At 39.2% G+C, this 17,092-nt stretch overlaps 1 protein-coding gene across 1 annotated transcript in view; it reads right to left on the bottom strand.

The window, feature by feature from the left end:
• Positions 1–17,092, bottom strand: part of LOC140235910 (tetratricopeptide repeat protein 17-like) — a 28,636-nt gene that overhangs the window by 5,865 nt on the left and 5,679 nt on the right. The window contains exons 5-18 of the mRNA XM_072315902.1: positions 16,804–16,913; positions 15,830–15,977; positions 15,410–15,549; positions 13,863–14,020; positions 9,269–9,444; positions 8,468–8,667; positions 7,283–7,457; positions 6,426–6,509; positions 5,280–5,504; positions 4,267–4,434; positions 3,641–3,761; positions 2,172–2,374; positions 1,545–1,629; positions 128–254 (exon numbers count right to left, since the gene is read on the bottom strand). Of these exons, the coding sequence (XP_072172003.1) occupies positions 128–254; positions 1,545–1,629; positions 2,172–2,374; positions 3,641–3,761; positions 4,267–4,434; positions 5,280–5,504; positions 6,426–6,509; positions 7,283–7,457; positions 8,468–8,667; positions 9,269–9,444; positions 13,863–14,020; positions 15,410–15,549; positions 15,830–15,977; positions 16,804–16,913 (2,120 nt within the window). The remainder of the gene's footprint in view (positions 1–127; positions 255–1,544; positions 1,630–2,171; positions 2,375–3,640; positions 3,762–4,266; positions 4,435–5,279; positions 5,505–6,425; positions 6,510–7,282; positions 7,458–8,467; positions 8,668–9,268; positions 9,445–13,862; positions 14,021–15,409; positions 15,550–15,829; positions 15,978–16,803; positions 16,914–17,092) is intronic.

The following is a 17,092-nucleotide window of genomic DNA, read 5'->3' as shown; positions in this document are numbered from 1 at the left end:
TCCAAAAAGGCTCTCGCGCTGTCGCACTCGGCTGGGTTCACTTTACTCAACCTTTAAAGCCACCATACTGTGAGAGAGTCTTGACAAAAGGCTCTGAGCCAGACTCTCACCCCCTCCAGCGACTCACCTTAAGTCCTTGGCAGACACTGAGACCCAGGTGGAGTAGAACGCCTTGAGGTTCAGCCGTCGGAACGTGCCACACTCCTCCACCGTAGGCCACACCAGCTGGGTCTGGGACAGTAGCTTGTGGACATCTGGACAGGGGGAGACAGGACAGAGAAATGTTGCTGTCAGAGTAGTAGTGGTAGTGGTAGTGGTAGTGGTAGTTGTAGCAGTAGTGGTAGTGGTAGTTGTAGTAGTAGTGGTAGTGGTAGTGGTAGTGGTAGTGGTAGCGGTAGTTGTAGCAGTAGTGGTAGTGGTAGTTGTTGTAGTAGTAGTGGTAGTGGTAGTGGTAGTGACTGTAGTAGTGATAGTAATAGTAGTAGTGGTAGTGGTATTAGTAGTGGTAGTGGTAGTGGTAGTAGTAGTGGCGGTAGTAGTGGTAGTGGTAGTGGTAGTGGTAATGGTCGTGGTCGTCGCAGTGGTAGTGGTTGTGGTCGTCGCAGTGGTAGTGATAGTGGTAGTGGTCGTGGTCGTCATAGTGGTAGTGGTAGTGGTAGTGGTAGTGATTGTAGTAGTGGTAGTAATAGTAGTAGTGGTAGTGGTAGTGGTAGTGGTATGGTCATGGTCGTCGCAGTGGTAGTGGTCGTGGTCGTCGCAGTGGTAGTGATAGTGGTAGTGGTCGTGGTCGTCATAGTGGTAGTGGTAGTGGTAGTGGTAGTGGTAGTGATTGTAGTAGTGGTAGTGATAGTAGTAGTGGTAGTGGTAGTGGTATTAGTAGTGGTAGTGGTAGTAGTAGTGGCAGTAGTAGTGGTAGTGGTAGTGGTAATGGTCGTGGTCGTCGCAGTGGTAGTGGTAGTGGTCATGGTCGTCATAGTGGTAGTGTTAGTGGTAGTGGTAGTGGTAATGGCAATGACTGTACCGGTAGTAGTAATAGAAATAGAAGTGGTAATAAAGTAGTGATAGCAGTGGTAGTAAGTGAGGAGTTGACATCTTATGGCAAGAAATCGCACAGTGTGAGGCAGTCTTTAGACTGCTTTTGAAATTTGTCTATCATTCATTGTGTATTTAATCTAACTTTCTTTTTATTTGTCATTTATCAAAACTCGCTATCTTATAAAAGAAATTGCGCACTTGTCTCATAATACAACAATGTAAAGTGCAGTGGACACTCGATATCTTTAGTTGGTGCGCACTGTGTACTTGCCAAGTGGCTTGTACGCAGAGGCGGCACCAATCTGAAGAAACCTTGTGTTCATGTCACATAAACTACCTCACGTAGTGTCGTGTGTGATTTCTATACTATCATCATGATTAAATTTTCTTATCTCTGTTTTTGCTTTCACGGAACAGGTGGTAGGAAACGAGTAAGCAGCAGTGGTGGTGCTTGAGGCAGGGAGGGGTGAAGAATGTTGGGGAAGTGGGGGGGGGGGGGTGGAACTTACCCACATCAGGGGCGGGGACAGCCGGTATCTGAGGTCCAAACGCCGTGGATGGAACGGAGCCAGCCTTGCAAGATTTGAAGGTATCCTAGATGGGGTGTGATGATATAGAAGTATCAAGTGAATGGTCACCAGTTTGATGGTACAAAATCTCACACAGGGTGTAAGAAGAGTTGTTGCATTTCCCTTTTTTGAATACATTTTCTAAATTACATACAAATGCTGTATACCGCAACTCTATCATGAGGTTTTTATTTTTGCGAATTTCGCGAGTTGGGTGCTATTCACGAATTTAAAGACAAGCAAAAATATTGACTCTGATCCCGATATCAATGTGACGTGCAGGTATACATTTCTCCATTCAGTACAGTACTCCGCAATCGCCAATTTAACCGCTTGCAAAATCATTGCTAAATATATGGTGTATACAGTAGTAAATGGTCTGAGTGTGATGGTACAATATTTGTGAAATGGGTGAAAAATTTCATGATGTAAATCGGCTTCCTCTCTTTAAATATGGCATATCCGTTTTTCATTGAATGTCGAATCTTGTTCCATAGCACAAATGGTGACCTTTCATTATTTGTTTTGTACGGGGCTGTGGCTCTCTCTCCCTACTTCAGTTCTTACCCCATTACTGGCAGGATTTCGCTGCACCCCGGGGTTACCAGTCGTGCCATCTGCAGTGCCTGTCTGGGCGGGACCATCCAAAGGGGGACCCTGGACACATGCGGGGAGGACCTCGCTCCCCTTCTTGACTGCGGGGGCACTCTTTTCCGTGGTGACGGTGGTAAATGTCAAGTCATGAAGAGGTCCCCTCTCAAGCAGGGCTTCTGTGAAGGAAAGTTTCAAAAAATGAGGATTAAATGTTTGCAACATTCTAACAGCAACATTCTAATGGCATGTCTGTTTTCATCATGACCCATATCTAGACTGGAACATATTATATTCTAAGAGTCTACTTTTCATATTCACTTTCAAATGGATTTTAAACAGATGTGTGCATGAATTGATTAGTCAAAGAAAAAAAAATGCTACAAAGATGATAACAATGTTGATGAGGGTAATGTCCAAATTAATGAAATTCCTGCCCTGGACTGTTTTATTGAAAACAATGTAAATGGGCACTGAATTAATCAGTGCTTAGCAGAAGTCTTCATAAAAGAAAAGAAAAAAATCATGGGCGCACATGTACTCATGTTTAATTTTAACTGCTGTATTTGACAAATTAACCAATGCAATTTTTTGTTATGATCATGATTTATTTGTTGAAACGTGGAATATGAAATGATAAAAACAAAACAAACAAAATTCAGGCATGGTTCAACACTACTGTTAACATACAACTGTAATAATCCAGATAACAATCAATGATAAAAACAGCATTAATTATAACTAGAGAAGCACTCAGAGAGCACAGACATCCGCCAAGCAGCTTATTTCCATCCATGTACACGCCCAATTTCCCAATATAAAGAAGCCCTGATTACCTCATCAGCTTCTTCCTGCGCGGCGCCTTCAGCAGAGCATGCACTTTAGTGCGCGTATGCAAACATCAAATACGCGCAGCTTGAACTCCCAAGTTCAATGACCCTATTTGCCAAAAGATACAAAATCCTTCAAAAATTCATACAAATTTCTGGGTCACTACCAACATTTAATCATCTGTTCCGTATGGGACTATCAAGTTTTCCAGACCTGTAAGTTTTATCCAAAATCCATTCCCAATTTTTTGAGTTATTTTTGCAAGCAGACAGACAAACAAATAAACGAACAAATCAATGCTGGCAAAAACATAACTTCCTTGGCAGAGGTAACAATGACAAAAGTAACAATCAGAAAAAGTAGAAGAATAGAAAATGAAAAGTTGATATTTGTGGACACGAAGAGCTTTGATATTTGTCCAGTTCTGAATTTAAAATCTCTTAGTTCATGTCTCTTCATGTTATCTCATCTCTAAATAGGAAAACAAATGAAATCTTTGGTGCAAACATATGAGTTTAAAACTTTTTCCCTCAAAGATGTACATCCAGGTGGCACTACGAAACTGAAAAGGTTAAAGAGGTGAAAGAAACGCGGTTGATTTGTTGAGTCCTTACGTTGAGCCTCCTCCCTTGTGACCTGTCTGCCGTCCTGAATGAATACCGTGTGCCGCTCAAACTCCATCTTGCGATGCGCCGTCTTCGCCTCGGGGGTCATGCCATCTTCTGGCACCTTGTACTTTCACCAGAGAGAGAGAGAGCAGAAAAAAAAAAAAAAAATCACTTCAGAGGTTTTCCTTTTTTTCCTATTACTCTCTGTGAATAAGATCATACATGACCCACCACAAGTACATGAGGATCTGAAAGTCGGGGGAGGACAATTTTCTGAAAATGGCATGATATTATTCCCTTACTCTTTCACGTTAATTTCGTATGTAACATGACTCATAAAAGTACTCGGTTGCGGAGATATTGATGATTTTATTAGCGCATGCCGAGTGGTTTTAACATAGGAAATTAGCATTTCGAGAAAACCGCCTTCAAAGTATTCCTTCCGACGCTATCATGATCAAGGGGCGGCAAGACAGTTTTCACCTCTTGATAACAGAATGTATGCTCCTACGAACCTCTGCAATGTTCATTCAAGCTTAGCGCCAGGTGACTAACTTTAAAAGTTTCATTACAGATATACTTGGCATAATTTAAACAAGTTACAATGAAGAGTTCATTGAAGTTTCACTCACTCTATCTTGGCCACCCGTCTCCTTGAGGAAACACTCCACGATATCAAGGACGTCTTTGGCTCCAAGGAGTTCCTTGTCCAGCGTGTGAGCAAGGGAGACCTCCTGCAGAGCCTGCCGATACTTCCCCACCCAGGCATAACCGCAGGCCAGTAAGAAACGGGCTGGGGGCTGGTGGGTCCGATCACAACAAGTCAAGATTTGTATTATCAAAGCTGCTAACATTCATGAGCAAAATTTTTTACTTGTAAATTGAACCACTTGCAAAGTTCTCTTAAAAGTCCATATTGCTGCGAAAATTTGTCTTACAGATCTACATTGCCGTGCACAGTACTGTATAAGCTGTCACTTTCGCTACACATATTTTCGCAAATGAGGAGATCATAGACATTTTTGCGAGATGTTGTTTTCGGGATTGACACTGAAAAGAAAATCCCACAAAAATTCATTTTTTCTAGCATGAATATGAAAGAGCACTCAACCGACTGCTTTCACAAAGCGAGGGAATAATTGCTACCCTTAACATGTCAGTAACAAAGTGATCGAATGTGTAATTTTCACGAAAAATGAATCTTTGTGGAATTTTCTGTATATTTTCTTTAAATTGTTGTCCACTCATACGTCATAACCTCTTGTAGTCTCCTCATCCAGCGGTTCCACAGCAAAACTTTAAAAATTAATAACTTTTGCATTGATTGTCCAATTTTTCTCAAACTTTCAGTGATGTGTTCTACCAATGTTGCAGCTTTCACTAAATCCACATTGCTCTTTGGGTTTGGGTTTCCTTTAAACTTTCATGAATTGGAGCCCATGACCCCTTTTGTTTTTGCAACATGAAACCTTTTCAAATTAACACATAACTGGCATTCAATTCACCTTACAAACAAAACACTTTTGACGGCATTTTACCTAAAAAAAATAAAAATAAAAATAAAAATGCTGGCTCCCAAAAATATTCATAAATGTCTCCTGCCCATGAAAACTTCTGGTTATAGAGTATTATTCCAAGACCTCACCTTCAGATTGCTGATGGGCAGACCCATCCTCAGGATCTGGGTCGCATCCTCGGGTAGGTCCAAGTCATACAGGATCAACGCCATGTTGGTCAGTGGCAGGTCTATCTGGTCTGCTGGGGCATGGAACAGCGCCCTCCGGAGGCACTCAATGGCATTGAAGTTGTCCCCGTGGAGACGCCAGTAGATGCTGGCGCCATTAAAGACCAGCCATCGATCCTTGATTTCCTATTTGCAGAGAAAGAATGCATCAATGAAGTAAAATTTGTTAAATGATGAACATTGTATAGACTTTCATCACTTGAAATAAGAAATGTCATAACCATTACCTACAACTTAATAACATTGAAAAAAAAAAGAAGAAAAGAAGAAAAATGTTCATCTTTCTACTGCATTGATATATTTTCACACATTCATTACTGAATTTCTTTGAGTTTTAGTGTTGGTTCTATTTTTATGCAGCCACAAAATGGGAGTTTCGAACAAGTAGGTCAAATTTGTGTTTTTTAATGTTTTTTTTTATGTAAATGAGAAGAAAAAGAGCTTATACAAACTAGAGAAGCACTCTGAGAGCGCAGACCTCCGCCAAGCATGCAGTTCATTTTCCACCACTAATCTTGTTCTTCCATGAGAGATGTCAGTGATTTCCACCCATACGTACATATGTACTTATAGCATGCATTGTGTGCTGAAAGTTGCCCGATTTCCCAATACAGAAGCCTTTGTTACGTCATAAACCCTCAGCTGCACGGCGCGCCTCACCCTAGCAGAAACTAGAGCACGTAATTTAGTGCGCGCATGCAAATCTCAAATACGTGCAGCCTGAACTCCCAAGTTCATTGACCCTACCTGCCAAAATATCAAAAATCCTTCATAAATTCCCCAAAAATTTTCGGATCACTACCAAAAGTTAATCGTTTGTTACTTGTGTCATTCTCAACCTTTCCTGCAAGTTTTATCCCAATCCGTTCACTACTTTTTGAGTTATTTTGCACACAGACAAACTAACTAACTAACGAACAAACAGACAAACCAACGGTAACGAAAACATAACCTCCTCCCTTGACGGAGGTAACAAGATTACATTTGTGATTGTTAGAATTGCTCATGAACAAATGAACAATAGTAGAAATTCTTCTTTCACTTTACCTGACGCGCTGCGACGCCAATCGCGACTCGGAATCCAAACTCCTCTTCAGACATCTTGTGTTGGGCGAGGAATTCCTCAAACATCTAAAAAGGAGACAAAATCAAAAGAATTTACCTCTCTCATTACTTTCTCTCATAAAAGCATGAAATTGACGGTCAGGGTTTTTTTTTTTTTTTCTGTTATTTTCACTACCCAGTAGTCCGATTCTCTGAAAGATTAAATGCACAATCTGAATGGTAAAAGACTAAAGCAGGGAAAGAGAAATAATCAGCCTGGGATTTGAACCCATCACCTACTCACACTGCTAACCACGCAACTACCCTACCAACTGAGCCAAAGCCAAAGTACTGTAAATCAAGACGTATTTGTGGCATGAAATTTTCGCGCATTGGTGGCGAGGACCTTTTTTGCGGGACAAAATTTTTGCGATTTGCCACTGGCATTCAATGCATAGTGTTTACAAGAACTTTTGCATGCATTTTAATTTAATGAATATTGGCTCTCATCATAGTGTTAATTGCCAGGCAAAACAAATTAGACATCAAATACTGTAAAAAAAGGAAATTTCCACAGTGTGGAGTTTCTGTACATTTCGCACAACAGGAAACCAGTGTGAAATCAAGGCACGCAAAGATTTTTGCTTTTTACATTTTACACTATTTTGTTTTGACTGAGAGTGAAAAAAATCACTTGTGCAAAAATTTATACTTAACAAGCCCTCTTAATGTATCATATGAGATGCACTGTATGTAAATTTATCCTACATTATCATATCAGCACCCGTCCCTACTCGATTCTCTTCATGCATTCTGATAAATAAATGAGAGCGTTCAAGAGGTCAGTGCACTGTCCATACCTGGCGGAGACTCTGAGGGGGGTCAGAGGTCGGAAGGGCTGCCTTCTTGGTGATGGCCTCGACGAAGTCCACCTGAGTGGCGCCCTCTAGCAGCGGAAACATGCTGGAACACGTCGGTACCTCCAGGTCCATGACAGACCCAGAGAAGTCAATGTTGGTCTTCAGAACTTCCAAACTGGGAAAAAATGGGTCTTTGTTAAAATTTTGTCTCATCTTCAATTTTTACCCCTATTCTTTGCATCAACTTAATGTGTTTTACATGAGCAAAGCTTGACTGACAATTTAGAGATAGATTTCTCCTAGTAAACTGTAGCAACACTGGAATATACATAATCAATGCATACATTCTTTACAATTACAGTTCTACACTGTATATCATCTCATGAATTAGAATCTAAGAGGCAGAAAGGTATTCAAATTTTTACAAAGTCCATGAAATTGGAGGTCTCCTGTCTTTCACATGCAGAACAAAACATTACACTGAATTGTAAACTGCTGATGGCATATGGAGTGCAGAACTTATTATGTCAGTCTTTTGATAGACTACAGTAGTTGTGCTAGAACCAGGTGCGAGCATCAGGGGCGGATCCCAGAATTCCGTAAGGGGAGGTGCCTTTACACAATTAAAGGGGGGCGCTCGGACCCCCTCTCCAATTTTTTCTTTTTATTTCTTTTGCCTTAATAAAAATTAAAGGGGGCACGCGCAAGGTGCACCCCCTCCTGGATCTGCTACTGAGCACGGCTAGCAACTATGGTGTTCCCAGATATTCTTCAGGTCAGGTGAGGCTGTTAAGCCGTTGAAGACTAGTCCCGAGTATACCAGGGCAGGTGTCTCTGGGAAATGCGTGTTGTATCAAAATTTGCCCATCCTCAACAGGTTAAGAACCAGGTTCAAAGCACTAAATGGCTAATACATCACACTTTGGTACACTATACAGTTGTCTACTTTGAGATAAGCTGTATCGCTACAGCAGAATGCAAGAGGCCCTTTGTATAAAAGAAGATGCATTTTCTGAGATTCTGCTTTTTGTGACAATATCCAAACTCTTTATGTACCATATTCTTGAAGACACATGAATATTAATCACTTGAAGTGAACTTGCAAATTAATACATTTTATAAAATGCCATTCTTGAATCTATATTCAGATTTATCACACCTGGCTTCATTCCAACATGACCTTACCTTGCCCTATTTGACAATGGAAGGAGCTGCTGTGTGTACTCCTTCCAGCTGGTGTTACTACTGGTCCACTTGCTACACGCATCATTGTTGGGCTGATCCATTCTGCCAGACAGGGGTGTGACAGAGACAGGGTCCACTGGGCGGGCATATTCCATCTCTTCTTGAGTTCCTTCCAAACTCAGATTCAGACAGTTCTTCTCCTGATTAAAAGAAACAAGAACTTAATTGAAATAACAATGGATGAAACAAGCAAATCTAACTTTAACCCATCACTTCCAAGAAATTTAATTTTTAATTCAGTGTTCTATGATTCATGAGGTAGGTTGTAATATGAATTTCTTAGTCACGTCAGCCCTATTTTGGTCATAAAACCATTGTTCACGAAGCCCCACTATAATGTGCTGTTGGTACCACTGAAATGTCATCATTATATCTGGAGCAAACTATTTGATGTAAAGAGCCCCAATTTTTCTCTCTTTCTCTGCTTATTTCTTTCTATGCTAATGTCTATTTCAGCCATAAAGGGGGGGGGGGGGGTGGGGCTTCAGTATGTCTAACTATAGCTGATTTATGTATCTGATCCATTCTTTAATCCATTGAATCATCTTTTCTTCTTAGTTGGGAAGCCTCAAGTTTTGGCCGTGAAAAGTTAGTGTTCTTAAACCGAATAGATCTACATTGTACGTCTGACCTCATTATAACAAGGTTCCACTGTATCTACAGATAATTAGGTAATACATTGCATTTACACTGTTGTTAGTTTGAACAGATGGGAAAAACACCAACTGTACTGGCACCTACCCCATTGGGAAATACGACACAGTTGTCCTGCAGCAAAGACTCGTCCACCACTTCGATCTCCTTCTCCTCGTCGATCGGCAGGCCGTAGATGTCGGACTCCGGAATGCCGTCCCGTCGGCACATCAAGAACTGAGTCCCAGATCCCAGGTGGCTCACTTCACACTTTGGGTTCTCACCTTCATAAAGGGGAAAAAAAGTTGTAATAACCTTGGGAAAGACTGATAGATAGATACTAACTAGTAGATAGATAGATCGATAGATAAATAGATAGAAAGAAAGATAGATAGATTGATAGATTGATAGACAGATAGATAGATAGATTGATAGATTGATAGATTGATAGACAGATAGATAAGATAGATAGATCAGATAGCTGGTAGATAGATAGGTAGACAGATAGATAGATAGATAGATAGATAGATAGAAAGATAGACAAATAGATAAAGCGTTAGATAGATAGATCGATAGATAGATAGAAATATAGACAGATAGATAGATACATAAAGCGTTAGATAGATAGATCGATAGATAGATGGAAAGAAAGATAGATTGATAGATTGATAGATAGATAGATAGATAGATAGATCAGATAGATGGTAGATAGATAGATAGATAGATAGAAAGATAGACAAATAGATAGATAAAGCATTAGATAGATAGATTGATAGATAGATAGAAATATAGACAGATAGATAGATAGATAAAGCGTTAAATAGATAGATCGATAGATAGAAAGATAGATAGATAGATAGATTGATAGATAGATAGATAGATAGATAGATTGATAGATTGATAGATAGATTGATAGATAGATAGATAGATTGATAGATAGATTGATAGATAGATAGATAGATTGATAGATAGATTGATAGATAGATTGATAGATAGATTGATAGATAGATTGATAGATAGATAGATAGATTGATAGATAGATTGATAGATAGATTGATAGATAGATAGATCGATAGATTGATAGATAGATTGATAGATAGATAGATAGATAGACAGATTGATAGATAGATAGATTGATAGATAGATTGATAGATAGATAGATAGATTGATAGATAGATTGATAGATAGATTGATAGATAGATAGATAGATAGATTGATAGATAGATTGATAGATAGATAGATAGATATATACAGCTGTAAATGGAGATGGAGAGCGAGAGAAAGAGACGAGGAAATATAAAGATAGATAGATGAAAAAAAGATAACGAGAGAGATGGAGAACTAGACATAGATAGATCGATAGATTGATAGATAGATTGATAGATAGATAGATAGATAGACAGATTGATAGATAGATAGATTGATAGATTGATAGACAGATAGATAGATAGATTGATAGATTGATAGATTGATAGACAGATAGATAAGATAGATAGATCAGATAGCTGGTAGATAGATAGGTAGACAGATAGATAGATAGATAGATAGATAGAAAGATAGACAAATAGATAAAGCGTTAGATAGATAGATCGATAGATAGATAGAAATATAGACAGATAGATAGATACATAAAGCGTTAGATAGATAGATCGATAGATAGATGGAAAGAAAGATAGATTGATAGATTGATAGATAGATAGATAGATAGATAGATCAGATAGATGGTAGATAGATAGATAGATAGAAAGATAGACAAATAGATAGATAAAGCATTAGATAGATAGATTGATAGATAGATAGAAAGATAGATAGATAGATTGATAGATTGATAGATAGATTGATAGATAGATAGATAGATTGATAGATAGATTGATAGATAGATAGATAGATTGATAGATAGATTGATAGATAGATTGATAGATAGATTGATAGATAGATAGATAGATTGATAGATAGATTGATAGATAGATTGATAGATAGATAGATCGATAGATTGATAGATAGATTGATAGATAGATAGATAGATAGACAGATTGATAGATAGATAGATTGATAGATAGATTGATAGATAGATAGATAGATTGATAGATAGATTGATAGATAGATAGATAGACAGATTGATAGATAGATAGATTGATAGATAGATTGATAGATAGATAGATAGATTGATAGATAGATAGATAGATAGATTGATAGATAGATTGATAGATAGATAGATAGATATATACAGCTGTAAATGGAGATGGAGAGCGAGAGAAAGAGACGAGGAAATATAAAGATAGATAGATGAAAAAAAGATAACGAGAGAGATGGAGAACTAGACATGTCGCTATGGCGACTGGTATGCCTCCGCCATAATGCATGGTTCTCCTAATAGGTCTAGATAGTACATGTGGACAATGTGTGATTATATTTTCACAAAATTGGCAAAATATTAAAATGACAAGTTTGTCACAAATGTGTTGAACGCTCACCTTCCCTGACCTAGGTTTAATTGGATGAATAGGAGAGCATGTACTTGGGGATTTAAGGACTTTAACTTGACTTTGACCAATTCATACGTTTATGCATTGAGTAATTTTCAAGGTATGGAGAAAAAGTGCAATTTCTGTATTGAATAGTAAATTGTTATCATTTTCATCTGGCCTTTGACCCAAAAATTCAGAAGATATCACTGTCAGGCAGAACATGCATAAATATGTAGTAAGTTTCAAGATAACTTTAGCCACTTTCGAGATACGGAGGAAAAAGTTAGTTCAGCACTTTCACTTGATCTTTGACCTTTTGACCTTTGAGGAAAAAAAAAAAAAAAAAAAACTTTCCAGAGAATCTCTATCAGGTTATACATGCATACACCAAGTGTTAAGAAAATAATCTTGCTGGCATTGCATAAATATGAGGGAAATAGTAAAATTTTGAAGTGTTGCCCTTGACCTTTGACCCCATGAACCCTAAATTATCTAGATAATCACTGCCAGTCAGTACATGTTTATATACTATGTTCCATGAAGATACCTCCAACAATTTCCAAGGTACGGAGAAAAAAGTGAAGTTTTAATATTTTTACTTGACCTTTTGACCTTTGACCTCATGACCCTAAACTTTCACTAGAGAATCATAATTGGGTAATACATATATACACTAAGTTTCAAGAAAATATCTTCAGGCATTACATAGATATGGTGGAAATAGTGAAATTTTATGGATTTGACCTTGACCTTTTGACCTTTGACCTTGACCGTGTGCACCCAAAAGTTGATAGGCACAACTTCACCCCCTTATACACATACATGCCAAGTTTCATTAGGATACCTCACAAGGTTTTTTAGTTACGCTGTCCACAAAATTCATTACGGACGGAAGGACAGACGGAAGGACGGAAGGACGGACGGACGGACAGATGGACGGACAACCCGAAAACATAATGCCTCCGGCACCACTTCGTGGCGGAGGCATAAAAATAGAGATAGCTAGATAGATATTGTAGATAGATACAGATAGACAGATAGAGACAGACAGACAGACAGAAAGACAGAGAAGAAGAGGGAGACAGCGACATATACTAGGAAAATCAATCCTGAAACTGTGATGGGAAACTTTCAAACCACCAGAACTACAATGGCACAGCTTTGGCTTTATCATACAAACTACAACAATCAAACATTGACAGGGCAGATGATGGTGTGTTGTAAAAGAAACAAACACAATCACACATAATACAATAATTGTATGATGATATACAAATGATGCACAGGATAGAGTGCGTTAGTGGAGATGTAGCCAACTCGAGGGTATTTAGAATTGTGAAACATGCACGAGGCGAAGCCGAGTGCATGTTGCACTACATTGTAAATACCCGAGAGTGAGCTGCATCTCCACTAACGCCACGAAATAATCCTGTGCATCATTTGTTTTATAAAATGGGTCGAAAACTAACAGCATTTTTCACGTACCTTTGTGGGTCAATACCAGTCAGCTACATGTAGCACTAGCTCAAGTCAAAAAGTCAAGATGTCCGAAGATGTTCGTCCCAAACATATTCCGCACGTCGCACTCGGAAATCCCGCACATAAAAGTACTGTGAGCATACATGTACGTATAAGAGTAAACGTACGCCACATGTATCCACAAGATAGGCCGGCTGGCAGCCTGAACTAGAAGTTGTTTACAGGATTGACAGCGCGTATAGTAGCGCGCGACGCATTTGTAACAACTGATTGAGTGCGCACTGCTAGTGTAAACATTGTGAGTCAGGCCGTGCATGTTAGTGAGAAATTAATGCACGCACACGCGACTCATTTCAGCGCTTCCAGTTGGCTACATTCTTGAACCCATTTTATAACAAAAGATCACAGTCTTATATGGAAAAGAATGTTTTCCGCAACAAATGAAATATAATCATGCGACTGTCAACATGCCCCTTTCCCCCACTTCTAGACTCAGGATATTTTTTGTCTGAGGCATTCACTACACTGTTTTAAATAGCAATTTTGTTTTTCTTTTGATTTGAACAATATTCACTAGTTGATACAACATGGAATGTCAGGACCATGAATGATATGTGTAAGAAGCTATTCAGACAAACACTAAAACAATTTTTCTCCAAAGCTTTACAAATTAATTTCGAAATTTCAATATTTTGCTGGTCCTCTCATCTTATCCTCTCTCTGGAAACGGTTGTCATGGATCTCTCTTCTCTCACCCATCTCCTGAAGGAAGCGGTGTTTCTGGTAGCTGAGGTTCGCCTCAAACTGCTCCTCCGCCTTGCGCTGCTGGCTCCACATCTTCTTCTGCAGCTCAAGGAAATACTCCTGCTTGGTCTGGTAGTCCTTCAGCTCCGCCAGGGTCCGCTGCAGGGACCTGGCAGGTGTGATGATGATGATGAGGAGGAGGAGGAGAAAGAGGATGGTGTTAACGGTGATGATGACGATGATAATGATGATTGTGATGGTGGTAATGATGTTGATGATGATGACGGTGGTGGTGATGGTGGGGATGGTGATGGTGATGATTGTGATGGGGATGTTGGTAATGGTGATGGTGATGATGGTGATAATGGTGATGGTGGTGATGATGGTAATGGTGATGGTGGTGGTGATGGTGATGATGGTGGTGATGATGATGGTGATGGTAGTGTTGGTGGGCATGATGATAATGATGCCGACGGTGGTGATGACGATGGCAATGGTGGTGATGATCGTGGTGATAATGATGGTGATGGTAATTATCATGATGATGATGACAATGATTATGGTAATGATGATGGTGATGACAACGATAATGATGATGGTGTTGATGGTGGTTTTGGTGATGATCATAAAGATGGCAATGAGGATGGTGATGATGATGAGGATTACGAGGAGAAAAGAAAAAGAAAGGGATGCAGGGAAGATAAAGCTTTCAACATTGAGAGAATCAAGTAGAACATAACACTGTCTGGGAGGAGAAATTGGAAAACTAATGCAGCATGGGCATATCGCCGTCTGCTGATTGTTACAAAGCATATTTGCCCGTCATATTCATAGGCATTAGTACACTGTACATGTGACATGGTACATTACACATGAATGCTTTCAAAGCGTTGGAAGAGACTAAGGTGCTCAAGTAGTATCATAACAAAATATCAAAATCTGAAGGGATTTGCCGAAGACAAATGCCCGAAATATAGTATACAAATAATGAATGTTTATGAGTGCAACAGACAGAATATTTCATGAGGTGAAAGATGAAATGATCCATTCAACGAGGCGCAGCCAAGTTGAATGGATCAAACATTTCATCTTTCACCGAGTATTCTGTCCATTGCACGAATGAAAAACATTTATTATTTGTTTTACATAACGCCTGAAAGAGATCCTTGTCCTTTCATGTTTTATTTATTTAGAAACAATAGAGAATTTGAGATCGCGAGAGTGCTCACTGAGCGCTTAACGCTGTCGCATACATACACTGCAAAACGCAAGCGTATGCGCGTAGTATGCCCGGCTAACAGAACAGTGAGCGTGCAATGGAGCAAATCGTATGGATCCAAAACTGCACGGTAAATGGAACCACAATTGCACGGATGATGATGTCATAGTGAAATGGGCAGAATAATCAATGTCAAACAACCAATCAAATTACAAGGATCTCTTCAGGCGTTATATAATAGTTGTCATCTCCCCTAAACAGACTATACACGACATACAATTGTATGCAAAAGAGAATGTGTTTTTGAACAGCAGTGTGAGAAAAGATGCAAAAACTTACGAATGTTGAGCCTCGAGGGCACCCTCCAGCTTCTGGTGACACTTGACTGCATGTTGTCGCTTCTCAGCAGCACCCAGGGCAGGGTTGATCCTAGCTGTGTGTCCGAAACACTCGCTAGAGCGGTTGTATTCTCCTATGGCCTGGAAGATAGGGATACCAAAACCACATTCACTGAGCTATAGGCCTATATGAATACTGTATATGCTATATATCTAAATAAGTCTTAGTTTTCATTGCAACTGAATGACAAATTGCTCTACATTGAGGCAAATAAGCACTGAATTGATCAGTGTTAAAACACTGATAAATTTGATGTTTACTCTGATTGTCTATTTGTACATATTTTTTTAAAAATCTTAGTATATATTAGAAGGGCTTGCCGAACACAGGGAGAGGAGGTTTTATTCCCAAATAACTCACAGCATAGATGTTGCCCAAGGTGAAGTAAACAATGTCGATATCGTCTTCGACTTCAAGGGCAGCTTGAGCCAGGATGGCAGCGTCGTTAGAGAGATGACCACGATGAAGGACATTGGCGATATTCATCAGCGCAACATTTTTGTGGATCCTGAATGAAATTTGACAGAGAGAGAAATCAGACAGACTTATGATATTATGTAGTCACTGTGCTTAATGAAGAGAATCATTGTATTGTTTTGTATCCATATGTACACCAATGGCACACAATTCAGCCTCTGGACTGCTATATACCAGTTTTGATTGATCAGTATAAACCAATATCTATCTATCTATCTATCTATCTATCTATCTATCTATCTATCTAACAATCTATCTATCTATCAATCTATCAATCTATCTATCCATCTACCTATCTACCTAACAATCTATCTATCTATCTATCTATCTATCTATCTACACTGTATCTATCCATCCATGTTTATGTTACCAATCCATTCAAAGATATCAAAAGTTTCTTTTTCATGTTTCATCAATTGTAAAATATTTGAAAATGTTAAAGTTTTACATGTTTACAGTGAATAGAAAAAAAAAAGTCACAACCACATAATGTGCAGATTATGCCTTCTAGTGCCAAGACACTTTTCCTAACTTGCCAAGTTCTCTCATCAGCATCAGTAATCCATCCAAACTTGACCTAGTTGTAGGCTGCCTAGCAAACCCACTCTGGTGTAGCAATGTGTCTCTGTCCATAATTCGCATTACAGAGATTAGGTAAACTCTTGTCATTGACTACTACTCAAAACAGAACATTCCTTTAAAAGTGGTTGCCAAACATCTATTTCTTGTGGCCATGGGCCACTGCTAATGTTGAACCTTGTATGGGTATATACCGGTACAGAAACACAGACACAGATCACACTGATGGAATAGGGTAAACAGAAAAAGGAAATAACAAAAAAAAAAATGATACGTACGGTGGAGAAAAATGAAGCGCCCTCCTTGAGCATTCGATGACCTGCTCCGGGTGACCCTTGACCCTCCAGTAGTAGGCCGCCAGGTTGAAGAGAACCCAAGAGGTCTTGTTCTGGAAGAGTCCACAAGATGTGATAATGAGACATCACGTTAGCAAACAAACACATTCTGATAACACTGTGCAAACACACCGCAGATTACATAATCCTGCTTGTTCGTGGCCAAGGAAGAGCAAACATGTGGTTACGAAGATCACATACTGTAAAACGAGGAATGTTCGCATGCATTTTA

This window comes from Diadema setosum, chromosome 12 (genome assembly GCF_964275005.1).
Source record: "Diadema setosum chromosome 12, eeDiaSeto1, whole genome shotgun sequence".
Lineage (NCBI taxonomy): Eukaryota > Metazoa > Echinodermata > Echinoidea > Diadematoida > Diadematidae > Diadema > Diadema setosum.
The sequence above is the reverse complement of the archived record's forward strand: the minus strand, read 5'-3'. Positions and strand labels throughout refer to the sequence as shown.